Genomic DNA, 14,897 nt, shown 5'->3' with positions numbered 1-14,897 from the left:
CAATCATGTGTTCTCGATCCTGATAGAATTCTCACCATTATAAATTGACAAGTGTAATGATAGTGGATGCGAGAAATCAATCGAATAGTTGGCGTATTGCAGTCGGTGTTGTAATTGGTGGATTAGGGTTAGGTGCCATCGCCATTACAACTGCATCAATCATCTATTACAAAAAGATACAATTATTTATCTAAAAGAACAAATAAACAGATGAAGATGAAACTAGAGCGATTTAGAAAGTAAATAATTGTAGAAAGCTTAATAGATAGTGGTAGATATATAAGATAATAAGGCAGTAATACTATAAGACTGTAGATTGGTTTAGATAATAATTATATTAAATTATTTAGTTTCAAGTAAATAAACGAACTCTTCCAGTTTCAAAAAGAAGGTCAGCCCGATACTATTGATCAACTCAAATCCCAAATACCGATACCAGTGAAAATGAAATGGATGTATATCGTCAGTTTACAAGATATTTTTCGATCAGCTTTGGGAACGACGAAAAGAATTTTAAAAATCGGAGACCGGTTTTATGTTGTTGGGCTAAACCCATTGCCTTCTTTTCAAAGCTTTTATTCATTGTGTATGTCGTTGTGTTCCTGCACTCCTCGCTCATTTTTCTTTCCGTATCATTCTCTTTTTGTTTCTATCTTTTTATAGTCTTGTATCTTTTTTTTGTTAGAAGAGAAAAAGTACAGCACAGTCATAAGATGGAACAGTGTAAATTTAAAAACCTTGTATTATTATTACTCTTCTTTTTCTTTGTATCAATCTTTTCAAATCATTTTGTTGTTTCACAGCAAGTATTATTATTATCTCAACCCGAACGTATGTTGTGTTTAAAGGATAGGGGGCGATCAATTCGAAAATTATTAATAGAAATCGGTGATCGATGGAATGACATGATACTAACCACACATACATACACACAATTATAATATTATTGTTTTCATTCCTCGCTCTCTATAGTCGACTCTGCTATTTTCCTCATTCAGTAAGTTACTTATTTATTATTATTTTAGTGTCTGGATTTATTTATTTATTTATTTATTTATTTATTTATTTATTTATTTTAAATTTAGACAATATGGAATAGCAACAGTATCACAGACCCAAGCATTATGTAATACAACTTATTTTAGTTGTGGAACGGTTGCAGGAGAGTACCATGTAACAAATATGTATGTATATTTTATGTTATATGTTATTTGCCAATCAACAAATGTACTTATTCAATTTCTCAAAATTATTTTTGATACTTGTACTTTTTAGTATTTTTAAAGATTTAGCAACCTTTACAAATGTTGGAACGCCAAATGCTTTATTGACATCTTTTACCTTCCCAGCACTCGTTGAAATATCTATTTCATTTGCAGCGTCGCCACAAGTCGCAAACCCAGGTCTCAACATTTTAGACTATGTCAAACAGATTAAAAGTCTTGTGACGGTGTCGATCAAAAGTGATTTCTCTTTTACCTCTATCCCCTCTGACTTTACAGATATGCCTCTTCTAAAGAGCTTGGAATTAAGCAAGACTGCCATCACCCAAGTGCCCTCTTCCTTTTTCACCAACTCTCCCAAATTGCAATTTATTTATCTCTACCTATCAGTCAACTCGATCACCATTGACAACACTATCAATCTACCCAGTCTAACTAATTTCTATATGGGTTCCTATTGTCAAAACCCAATTGCTTGTAATATCAATTTCACAACTCAATCATTCCCAAAATTATCATCTATGTATGTTAGATTAATAATAATAATAATAATAATAAGAAATCATATCATATATTTACTATTCTATTACTATTTTATAGACTCATTCAACATTATGCAGGATCAATTACAATTAATCATAATTTAAATGTATCAATATCAACATTGTATGTGTATTCATATATATCTATATAAATATATGGAATTATTTATGCCTAATATTTCTAATATTTAATTCACAATATATATATTTATAGTTCTTGTATTGGTGTCCTCAATAGTCAATGTAATATAGTATTTGGGTATCCTCAAAAATTGGTTTCTATGTAGGTCAATACAATGCAATGCAATTGTTCTATTTATGTTATTAATAATTTGATTTGATTTGATTTGATTACTTTATTTTTAGAACTGCTACTGGAATGGGATCAAATATTTCACCGTTTCCTGTGACTGGAGATATTTATCAATCATTGACCTACTTTGAAATGTCACTAACAGGAATTGGAATCTACCCCATTGCAACCTCTTATCCACCTAAATTAGGATCATTGTATGTTGTTCAACAATCCATTTCTGACAAAAGTTAACTTCTTTAAGAAATTGATTGATCAATTACTAATAATATTATTCCCATCACTCTCTTTATTAATAGAATTTTAAATTCCAACAAGATATCAAGTGTTCCAAGTATCCCACTCCCACCTACAATGAATACACTTAGTTATTACAACAATTCCATCACTGATTTAGATGCAGACACTTTGTTTTCATCGAGTGTAAGTCTTACTACATTCAATATGATGGAAAACCCTGCATTTGACGATACAATTACTCAAGCCTACTGCAAGGGTAGTCTCAAAGCTACAGACACCTCTATTACCAACTTGCCAGATTGTCTATGGTGTTATTACAACTATACCGTTAATTTCATTACAACTTCAGTACCATCACCAATCAATTTTGTTTGTGACTGTATGTATCAAAATAATATTATAATTGTTATTTTTTTTTGAACCTTTTACTTAATTATTCTTTTTTTTTTTTTAGATTCAGTCTACACTCCAATCAACGAATTATATATCTCTAATCAAGGAAAATGTATGTATATACATTAGTAACTCTTATTAACTATCAAAATACTAATCCACTTTTAAATTAAAAATAGTTACGGTTGTTGGCAGAAATATAGGTTTTGCAAATTTCAAACCTTCAAATTATTCGTTGACCACTATCATTGGAAATGAAGCTATTCAGGTTACTTTGACAAATCCACCACTCGTTCCAACCAATTTAACCGTACAATGGGCACCAGTCTTTGATGCAGTTAACAACAATAACCCTCCCAAATCAATATTGGCTGTTCTCGAAGCCGGTATTAACTTGTTTGTTATGGAAAAGACTAAAAGTAGTGGATTTGTTAGTCTTAGACTTTACATACTCAGATTTAACCCGAATATCAATCATACCTGGGTACTTGATAATTCACTGGTCTGTACTGCCTCACCACCCGCCGGTGGATATATCAATGTGGTATGTCCAACCAGTAGTAATACACCTGGCCCCTATTCACTGAAAGTTGAAAATCAGTACTCTATATCTCAGACACTTGATTTCACTATACCCTATCCTGTCGTTGCCACAGTCTCTCCTATTCCATTTTATCAAGGGTCTGTTGTCTCTATGATAGGGTATTACGGTCCATCGTTTGCCTCTGGGGCATCTGTAACTATCGCCTATGGAGTTGGTGACCAACCTGTCATCTGTCAAGTTCAATCCATCACTCTATACTCGCTTGTTTTTATTGCCCCATTGCCATTAATACAAGAAGCCATTTTGATAAATGTTACAGTCGATCAATTAACTGCACAGTATGCAAGATATTTAACTGTCCAAGAATCATGTCAGCAATCAACCAGTAATTGCCATGGTAACGGTCAATGTAATACTACGGGTCAATGTGTTTGTAATAGTAATGCCTTTTATAATAATTGTTCAAAACCATATCCAACCATTTCATCAGCCAGTTATAATACAACAAACAACAAAGTAATTAGTATTAATGGTGATTTTGGACCTTATGGACAATCAAATACAATAATTAAAATTAATAATACTTTGGATTGTACTGTTAATTCAACATCACAACAGTTAATCATTTGTGAATTAGATCAAACACCAAACTATGGACTATCATCAGTTCAATTACAACTTGATTCTTTGGATACAAATGCAAAGGATATATTGTATCTTAGACAACCCGATAATGGAGGTAATAATGGTACAACTACAACTGCTTCATCAACAACTACCTCGACCTCTGGAGGTACCACACCAGATACACCACAACAACAATGTGAAAAACAAACATCAAATTGTTATGGTCATGGTAATTGCGATATGAATGGTGTCTGTCAATGTCAATATAATTATAATCCAGATGATAATTGTTTTACAAAGTGTATGTTATTAAAAATAATTATTATTTGTTTTATTTAATTGTTTATTAATTAATACCTATTATTTATTTTTTTATTTAGTTATAAATACAACGATTACACCAAATACAACATCACCAACGGTATCATTTGATATTGATGGAATTGATTTCCAATTTGAAGTTGTATCCATTCAAGAATTGGATTTTGATAGTAATATTATTAAAGAATTATTTATTTCAAATTATACTTGGATTACAAATATGACAACCAATAATATATCAACTATTGTTGACTATCAATTAAATACAACTTTAAAAGACAACTCTACAACCAATATCAATGACATTTTGTTAGAATCAGTGAATGTATCGTCAACGATATCATTCTCAACACAACCAAGAGATATTCAATTTGGAGATCAACAACTTCATATCAATGCTAACTCGATTAAACTATCAGTCAATGTTACAAATTGGCAATACTCATTGAATTTAGCAACACTCAGAGTTGTATTTAGAACCATCATCATCAACAATCAATCAGTTGAATATGATTGCAATGAAAAAGAGGTAGACACACATTGACATATGATTCATTGTCATCATTGCAATACCTCAGAGTGATCAAAGATGATATTCAATTCAATGGTCGATTTATTGATGTTGCTCTATCAGATGGTCGACCAACCTATTCACAAACACAACTCATATCATTGACTCAATCAAGTAGCAATGAGGATGAATCGATTGCATTGATTGGTATCAATTTACCACAATGTCAATCATGTGTTCTCCATCCTGATTTCTCACCATTATTAATTGACAAGAGTAATGATAGTGGATGTGAGAAATCAAATAACTGGAGAATCATTGTTGGATGTGTTGTTGGTGGTGTCGCTGCCTTGGCCATAACAACAGCATCAATCATTACTTACAAAAAGATAAAGAAAAGAAATGCCTATGATGATAATCTATCCAATAAACTCAAAAACTCCTCAAGGTCTTGAGATTCTTTGATACCTTGTGAATTTTGATAAACGATGGTGATAGCGCTAAACAAACCTCTTTATTTTTCAATCGTTTTTGGTGCACATTTTTTTTTTGCCCGAAACTGAGGTCGAAAAATATCAATTGTAGTTGGTTTCCCAAGATATTTTTCTCTGCATCGATGCAGTGTCCGAATGAAATTCATCGATTCCGCCGAATAAAATAAATAGTAGCTGACATTTGCTTGTTTTAGATGAGCGCGAATTTCGGATACCACCTCTCTCTCGGCATCATAGAACATTCTATTGTTACGATGAGTGAATTCATTCTATCTCTCTATCTATTAACCTTTTTAAAAAGTTCTTGTTCTATTCATTTTTATAAATACTAATAGTTAGTAGAATGAGAATGAATTGTATTATTATTAAAATCATTGTACCATTACTATTACTCTTTTCAATATCACATGCACAAACACAAACATTAACACAACCTGAATGTAAGAAGAAGTCAAGTTATATAATATATATATATATATATATATAAATATAACAATTCTATCTGTATATACAGATACTAACTCTTTTTTCTTTTTTAAAAAATAAAAATAAAATATAAAAATAATCATAGTGGACTCTGCCATTTATCTTTTGAAGTGAGTACAATACTATAAAAAAAAAATTAAATTAAAAAAGTTTATTAAAAACACCCCTCCCTCCTAACACAAGTCCATTTTTATTTCATTATCTCTTTCTCTATTATCTACAAATACATATATAAATAAATTAGATTATACGGACAATCAGCTGTACCACAAGACCAGACAATATGTCAGTACTCTGTTTCATCAACTAAAATAACATGTGATAACAATACATCAGATGGACAATACCATATCAGACAATTGTAAAGTATCATTCATCATCTCATCTCATCTCTAGAGAATCATGATTATTTATTTATTTACTCTTGGCTATCTATCTATTTTAGTACGCTACAGTTTAGTGCATTTACCAATATAGGTCTACCTGATCCTACATTGACTAGTTTGTATTTACCAGAGATTACAACATTCCAAATCATCAAAAATGCAAATACTATCAATGCAAACACATCTGTCAATGTATTGAATTTGGTAAAGCAGTTAAAATCAGTGCAAGTGGTCAAGATTCAAATGGATGTCTATATCACAGCCATCCCTCCCGACCTTACTGATATGCCCAACCTCGTCTCTTTTTCTTTGAGGTTGAATGGAATCTCGGTCCTTCCACCAAATATGTTGTTCAACTCACCCAAGCTTCAAACCTTGACCCTCGAAGAATATCTAAAGTCATTCACAATTGATCGTTCAACAATGTATTTCCCATCGCTTGTCACCATGGGTCTATATGTCAGTACCTCTTGGGATACTCCCTATTTGCTCAACATCTCTTCTGAGGCATTCCCCAAACTCAATTCAATCACTATCAATGGTGATTCAAATGTTACTGTTTATTATCATTCATCCGCTCCTAGTACTTCAATGTATGTGAATATAATATTAATATTAATAATAATAATACATGTAGCAAATGATTAACATTATTTTACTTTTTTTTTTTTGCTTCAAGTACTTGCACTATTTTCCAAAAACAATGTGATTTGAAAATATCATCTGGAATCAATATAAGTTCATTGTAAGTTTATTAAATCTAAATAATATAGGATAGAGTAGTGCTAAATAATTAAATTTTAATTTAATTTTTTTTTAAATAGAACCGTTTCAGGTATTGTATCACTTGACCCGATTACTGCAACTGAATATCCAAACCTCACATCATTTAGAGTCACTTCTAGTCAGTTGACACAGTTCCCATTTATTTCATACCCAGCCAGGTTGTCACTAATGTATGTATCATTTATTACATTTTGTATAAAAATACTAATATATTAAATATTTTTTAAACATATCAAGTGATGTTTCTTTAAATCAAATTACCTCCATTCCGAGTATACCAATGCCCAGAGGAATGACCCATCTAAACTTCAAGACCAATCTTATCACATCTTTTGACATTGATACTATATTGTCGTCAAACCAAACCCTTAATTTTTTTTCTTTAGAAAACAATATGGGGTTCGGTGGAAACCTTTCCCAATCTTATTGTAGTCACAGATCATTTGACATTAGAAACACCTCGGTTGAATCTGTACCAGATTGTTTTTGGTGTTATTTCAGTACTGTCCCAGCCGTTTTGGTCACCTCTTTAACCATTCCAAATGGTTTTGTTTGTGATGGTAAGATAAGAAACAAAAAAAAAAAAAAAAAAGAAAAAACAATTCTAACCACAAAAATATTTTTGACTTTTAAATAATAGTTACACTAGACAATCCTACACTAGGTTTTTATGTAACCAATCAATCAATAGTTACAATTACAGGTAATAATTTAGGATGGGGAGGATCTTCACCTGGATACAGTTTTAGTGTTATCAAACCCAATAAGATCATTGCGGTGTCCTTTTCGACTACACCAAATTCTCTCACTCCATTCACCATTAAATGGGCTACTTTTACAAACGCACCCCAATCCACTGTATCGGTTATCGAAGCTGGTATAGCGCTTTATGGACTTGATTCTATGCCAACCTATCCAGAGCCAACCATTTCACTCAACTTTTTAACCTTCAACCCCCAACTCAATAACAGTATGACAGTGGATGGATCATATGCATGTAGTTTCATCACCCCAAGTATCCAAACCAATTGCACTGTACCCAGTCTCTCTCTTGGTCCACATCAACTCAATATTTCAAATCCATACCTCTCTAGAACCATTGACTTTGTTTATAATTATCCAACCATCAATTCAGCCGCTCCAGTACCATTTGTACAAGGATCGGATATTACAATTAAAGGTGACTTTGGACAACAACAACAAACAAGCTCGTCAATAGTTGTTTTTATGAACGGAGATATTGAACTTTCACAGTGTACTGTTAAATCAATTTCCTCTTCAACCATTGTCTGTCATTTAGAACAAAAATTGGTAGATTTGGTATTACAAATAAGAGTTGGTGTGAATGAATATAATTCAACTTATCCATTATCAGATCAAGAATTATGTCAACAATCAACTATCAATTGTCATGGTAACGGTCAATGTAATACAACTGGTCTATGCGTTTGTAACAGTAATGCCTTTTATAATGACTGTTCAAAACCATATCCAATCATTTCATCTGGTAGTTATGATCAAACAAATAACAAAATTGTCAACTTGTTTGGTGATTTTGGACCTTTTGGACAATTAAATGTTATTATTAAAATTAATAATGTTTCTGATTGTATTGTTGATTCAAAATCTCAACAATCAATCACTTGTACATTGGAACAAACACCAAATTATGGATTATCATCAGTTCAATTACACCTTGATTCTTTGGATACAAATGCAAAGGATATATTATATCTTAGACAACCTGATAATGGAGGTAATAATGGTTCAACAAGTGGATCAACGACTACTGATTCATCAACAACCACTTCAACAACCTCTGGATCATCAACAGGTACACCACAACAACAATGTGAAAAACAAACATCAAATTGTTATGGTCATGGTATTTGTGGTGTAAATGGAATATGTCAATGTGACAAGGATTACAACCCAGTTGATAATTGTTTTACAAAGTGTATGTTATTTAAAATTAATTAAAAAAAATAGAAATATTAATAATAATTTTATTTATTAAAACAAATATTTATTACTTTATTATTTATTTATTAATTAATTATTTATATATTTTTATTTAGTTATCAATTCAACTATTATACCAAATACAACCTCACCAACAGTATCATTTGATATTGATGGAATTGATTTCCAATTTGAAGTTGTTTCCATTCAAGAATTGGATTTTGATAGTAATATTGTTAAAGAATTATTTATTTCAAATTATACTTGGATTGTGAATGCATCAACCAATAATATTACAACCGTCGTTGATTATCAATTAAATACAACCCTTTCATCATCCTCTTCATCAGACATTGTGAATAATATTTTATTCCAATCAGTTAGTGTACTATCAACGATATCATTCTCAACGCAATCAAGAGATATTCAATTTGGAGATCAACAACTTCACATCAATGCCAACTCGATTAAACTATCAGTCAATGTTACAAATTGGCAATACTCATCCAACTTGGCAACACTCAGAGTTGTATTTAGAACCATCATCATCAACAATCAAACAGTCGAATATGATTGCAATGAAAAAGAGATTGATCCATTGACATATGATTCATTGTCATCATTGCAATACCTCAGAGTAATCAAAGATGATATTCAATTCAATGGTCGATTTATTGATGTTGCATTGTCAGATGGTCGACCAACCTATTCACAAACACAACTCATTTCATTGACACAGTCAACTAGTAATGAAGATGAATCGATTGCTCTACTTGGTATCAATCTACCACAATGTCAATCATGTGTTCTCGATCCTGATTTCTCACCATTATTAATTGACAAGAGTAATGATAGTGGATGTGGAGACGGTCAATCAAATAACTGGAGAATCATTGTTGGATGTGTTGTTGGTGGAGCTGGTGCCGTGGCCATCGCAACAGCATCTATCATCACATATCGTAAAATGAAGAAAGCCCAAAACTTTGACAAGAGCATCTCTAACAAACTAAAGAATGCCTCGCGGTCTTGAGATTTTTTAGATGATCGAACCATCCTCCAAACCCAAAAATAAATAAATAAAAAGGAAATAAAATTTCAACGACCTTGGTTTTAGACCTTGTTGGAAGCCTATCCATGACGATATTTGTACAAAGAGGGAGAGGACGTTTAGGAATGGTCGGAATAAAAATCAACTTTGTTTAAATGTTGGAACGAATGAAGTGAGAGATGAGATTGTTGTTGATAGTCGTTGACACCTCCTGAGAATGGTCTCGGTCTCATATGATTATAAATAAACGATACAGATAGATAGATAGATAGATAGATAGATAGATAGATAGATAGATAGATAGATAGATACACATACACACTGTACAGTGAATAGAGGTAGAAGAAAGAAAGAATAGAATGATTAAAATTATCATTTCTTTATTGGTATGCCTACTATCGATCTTAAGGGTACAACAGGCACAAACACAAACCCTATCACCTCTAGAACGTATGTTGTGTTTACACTAAAACAAATATCTAATTATAATAATTATAAACTAACTTTAATTTGATTTCAAATATTATGTATAACAAATAAATAAATAACTATATATATATACTAGTTGACTCTGCAATATTTCTTGTTCAGTATGACCTTAGGGATATGATTAATAATGATAAAAAAAGTTTGAACCATACTAACACCCTTTTTTTCAATTCATTGTATTTAATTTGCATGTTATAAAGATTATACGGACGACAAGGAGTACCTCAAGATCAGTCGATATGTGGATTCACAGACACTATAACTAAAACAAGCATAACATGTACCAACAATACATCAGATGGACAGTATCATATATTAGAATTGTAAGTTGGTAGTCGTATACTATACTTATTACATACTCATTATAATCTCTCTCTCTCTCTCTCTCTCTCTTTCTTTGATATTATTATATATTGTTGTATGTATTGTACTATTGTAGTAAATTGGGAATTGTAGAATATACCAACTTGGGTATACCAGATCCCAATCTATCTAGTTTGTATATGCCAGAAATAGAGACACTTCAAATCTATAAATACAGTAACTCTAGCAATGCAAATACATCGATCAATATATTAGAGTATGTCTATTCGTTGAAATCACTAAAGACGATTTCAATTCGAGGTGATTTCTATCTCAAATACCTTCCCTCAGACTTTACCTCGATGCCCAACCTTGGGAGCTTTACAGTGCTTGACAACAACATATCGACCGTTCCACCTACATTTCTCAACAATTCACCAAAGCTTCAGGTACTGACAATCCAAGAGAAATTGGAATCATTTACATTTGACGATTCAGTGTATTTCCCAAAACTCTTAAAATTGGAACTCTATACAAACACTGTGATTGGAACTCCCTACTCGATCAACTTGACATCCAAAGCATTTCCAACTCTAATCAATCTGTTTGTATCATGATAGATTTAATAATAATAATAATAATAATAATAATAATAATAATAATAATAATAATAATAATAATAATAATAATAATAGTAAACTTTTGCTAACTCTCTCTTTTCTCTCTTTGTATTTAAAATGATCATAGTGATATTAATGTTATTCCACCTTCGAATCTTATCGTTTATTATGGTGTTACCAATACTTCAACCAGTAGAGTGTATGTTAATATCATTAATATATTTAATATATTAATATTAATATTTATTTATTTATTTATTTATTAATTAATTTTGTTTTGGTTTAGATCTTGTTCCAGTTATGGTGGTACTTGTGATTTGAGGATTGCTAGTGGAGCCACTAGCAATATAGTGTACTTGTAAGATCACTCTCTCTCTCCCTCTCTCTTTCTCTTTCTCTTTTTCTTTTTCTTTTTCTTTTTCTTAGGACTCTAACATTCTTTAATTTTTTTTTTTTTTTTTCCAATAGAACAATTGTAGGAACGATGTCTCCATTCCCAATTACAACAGAATTGTATCCAAATCTATTAATATTCCAAATGAGAGGATCCCAATTAACGCAGTTTCCCATTACTTCGTATCCACCCAATATGAGTTCAATGTATGGTATAATAGATATCAAATTTTAATTTTGATTTGACCAAATATCGATATATTATACTTACTTTTTACTTTTCACAGAGATATTCAAAACAATAATATTAGCTCTATTCCGAGTATACCAATGCCCAAAACTATGAATACCCTTATATTTGACCGCAATCTCTTGACTGGTTTCGATATTGATGTCATCCTTTCCTCGAACCAAAAAATCAATTTACTTAGTTTTGATAATAATCCTAATTTTGTTGGCCCCATAACACAATCCTATTGCAGTCAAAAGATTAGTATAAAAAACACGGCTGTTGTTGCACCATTGCCAGATTGTTTTTGGTGTTATTACAATTCTACCCCTCCTCCCATCTTTACTAATCTCCCATATCCATCAGGATTTGTTTGTAATGGTAAGAATGAAACAAAACAAAACAAAAAGCAAAAAACAAAAGAAATATTTATCTAATCTTTTTTTTTTTAATTTAGTTTCAATTGATAATGCATCAAATCTATTTTTAACTAAAGGCTCTATAGTTACAATTACAGGTAATAACTTGGGGTGGGGAGGATCTGTATCAAGTTATAGTCTTGATGTGATTAAACCCAATCGAGTGATTGCTGTGAAAATTTATGACCCGCCACTTGTAATCACTCCAACCACCATTAAATGGGCTCCTTTTAATGGTGCCCCAGAGTCTACCATATCGGCACTAGAGGTTGGTATTTCATTTAGTGCTTTGGATGTGTTGCCAACTTATCCAACTCCAACAGTCTCGTTGGATGTGTTTATCATCAACCAAAACCTCAACAACACTATCATGGTAGACGGCACCGTATGCACTTTCACAAACTATAATCTCTCTCAAACTAGTTGTCCAACCAACACCAGTCTCTCTCTTGGTTCACATCAACTCAATATTTCAAATCCGTACAATTCAAATGTACTAGGGTTTATATATTATTATCCAACCATCGTTTCAGTGTCTCCTGTACCCTTCTTGTCAGGATCAGATATTACCATTAAAGGTGACTTTGGACAACAACAAACAATCAGTTCGTCAATAGTTGTTTTTATAAACAAAGATATTGAAGTTTCACAGTGCGCTGTTAAATCAATTTCTTCGTCAACCATTATTTGTCGTTTGGAAAGACAAGTTGAAGCATACCAAATAAGAGTCGGATTGAATGGATATAATTCAACTTACCCATTATCATACCAAGAGTTATGTCAACAATCAACTATCAATTGTCATGGTAACGGTCTGTGTAATCAAGATGGTCAATGTGATTGTAACAGTAATGGTTATTATAATAATTGTGCAAAACCATATCCAACCATTTCATCTGGTAGTTTTAATACAACAAACAACAAAATAATTAGTATTAATGGTGATTTTGGACCTTATGGGCAATCAAACCCATCAATCAAGATTAATAATACTTTGGATTGTATTGTCTTTTCGGTATCACAACAATTAATCATTTGTGAATTAGATCAAGCACCAAATTATGGATTATCATCGGTTCAATTACAACTTGATTCTTTGGATACAAATGCAAAGGATATATTATATCTTAGACAACCTGATAATGGAGGTAATAATGGTACGACAAGTGGATCAACAACATCTACTGGAGGACCAACAACAGATACACCACAACAACAATGTGAAAAACAAACATCAAATTGTTATGGTCATGGTATTTGTGGTGTAAATGGAATATGTCAATGTGACAAAGACTATAATCAAGCTGATAATTGTTTTACAAAGTGTATGTTATTTAAAAAAATTAAATAATAATTATTTATTAATGTTAATTTTATTTTATTTTTACTTTTATTTAGTTATAAATACAACGATTACACCAAATACAACCTCACCAACAGTATCATTTGATATTGATGGAATTGATTTCCAATTTGAAGTTGTATCAATTCAAGAATTGGATTTTGATAGTAATATTGTTAAAGAATTATTTATTTCAAATTATACTTGGATTGTGAATGCATCAACCAATAATATTACAACCGTCGTTGATTATCAATTAAATACAACCTCTTCACCATCAACAGACATAAACTCTATATTATTCCCATTCAGTTAGTGTACTATCACGATATCATTCTCAACACAATCAAGAGATATTCAATTTGGAGATCAACAACTTCACATTAATCCAAACTCCATAAAGTTGGCTGTCAACGTAACAAATTGGCAATACTCATCGAATTTAGCAACACTCAGAGTTGTATTTAGAACCATCATCATCAACAATCAAACAGTCCAATACGATTGTAACGACAAGCAAATTGATGCATTAACATATGATTCATTGTCATCATTGCAATACCTCAGAGTGATCAAAGATGATATTCAATTCAATGGTAGATTTATTGATGTTGCATTGTCTGATGGTCGACCAACCTATTCACAAACACAACTCATATCATTGACACAATCAACCAGCAATGAAGATGAATCGATTGCATTGATTGGTATCAACTTACCACAATGTCAATCATGTGTTCTCGATCCTGATTTCTCACCATTATTAATTGACAAGAGTAATGATAGTGGATGTGAGAAATCAAATACATGGAGAATCGTTGTTGGAGTTGTCGTTGGTGGAGTTGGTGCTGTTGCCATTGCAGTAGGATCAATCATTACTTATAAAAAATTACAAAAGAAAAAAGCATATGAACAAAACCTTGCAAACAAACTCAACTCGAGAGCGTAACACAAAGACGAGTCGACCCATCTCTAGATATTTTGTAAATAAAAGATTTAAAATTAATTTTTTTTATGTTCTATGGCATCGAAAATCCCGCTTGGAACCCATGCACACTGACGATTGGTAATTGCCGAAACACTGGTTCAATTTCAAAACCGACGACAATCGCTGATCTCTTTTTTTTATATATTTTTTTTTGTAGTTTGTTGTTGATCCTATCCTCATCACTGCAAAAGGTGAGTCGTCGGTCATCGTCATAACCTAGGAGATTCGTTTGCACAAC

General features: G+C 31.7%; 3 protein-coding genes across 3 annotated transcripts; all 3 read left to right on the top strand.

Moving 5' to 3' along the window:
* Positions 1–444: 444 nt before the first annotated feature.
* Positions 445–5,169, top strand: DFA_09617 (uncharacterized protein; the record flags this gene model as incomplete). Its single annotated transcript, XM_004352219.1, has 14 exons — positions 445–455; positions 686–723; positions 973–997; positions 1,086–1,184; positions 1,276–1,746; positions 1,824–1,889; positions 1,980–2,048; positions 2,132–2,275; positions 2,378–2,697; positions 2,773–2,823; positions 2,891–4,183; positions 4,263–4,672; positions 4,707–4,732; positions 4,782–5,169. The coding sequence occupies 14 exons, from the start codon at positions 445–447 to the stop codon at positions 5,167–5,169; spliced, it is 3,411 nt and encodes a 1,136-aa protein (XP_004352271.1).
* Positions 5,170–5,551: 382 nt separating this feature from the next.
* Positions 5,552–9,858, top strand: DFA_09616 (uncharacterized protein; the record flags this gene model as incomplete). The annotated part of the gene is made up of 11 exons (XM_004352218.1): positions 5,552–5,648; positions 5,780–5,804; positions 5,939–6,055; positions 6,140–6,272; positions 6,447–6,673; positions 6,760–6,825; positions 6,905–7,036; positions 7,104–7,138; positions 7,253–7,426; positions 7,507–8,823; positions 8,945–9,858. The coding sequence occupies 11 exons, from the start codon at positions 5,552–5,554 to the stop codon at positions 9,856–9,858; spliced, it is 3,237 nt and encodes a 1,078-aa protein (XP_004352270.1).
* Positions 9,859–10,264: 406 nt separating this feature from the next.
* Positions 10,265–14,879, top strand: DFA_09615 (uncharacterized protein; the record flags this gene model as incomplete). Its single annotated transcript, XM_004352217.1, is given in 12 exon segments — positions 10,265–10,326; positions 10,566–10,688; positions 10,862–10,945; positions 11,289–11,396; positions 11,416–11,487; positions 11,575–11,646; positions 11,757–11,801; positions 11,969–12,291; positions 12,368–13,654; positions 13,728–13,982; positions 14,040–14,533; positions 14,817–14,879. The coding sequence occupies 12 exon segments, from the start codon at positions 10,265–10,267 to the stop codon at positions 14,877–14,879; spliced, it is 2,988 nt and encodes a 995-aa protein (XP_004352269.1).
* Between the last annotated feature and the right edge of the window lie 18 nt (positions 14,880–14,897).

Source organism: Cavenderia fasciculata (assembly GCF_000203815.1).
Source record: "Cavenderia fasciculata unplaced genomic scaffold Scf_EU5ZYIE01EUG8B-5, whole genome shotgun sequence".
Classification (NCBI taxonomy): domain Eukaryota; phylum Evosea; class Eumycetozoa; order Acytosteliales; family Cavenderiaceae; genus Cavenderia; species Cavenderia fasciculata.
Note: the sequence above shows the minus strand (reverse complement) of the source record. Positions and strands in the feature narration are given on the sequence as shown.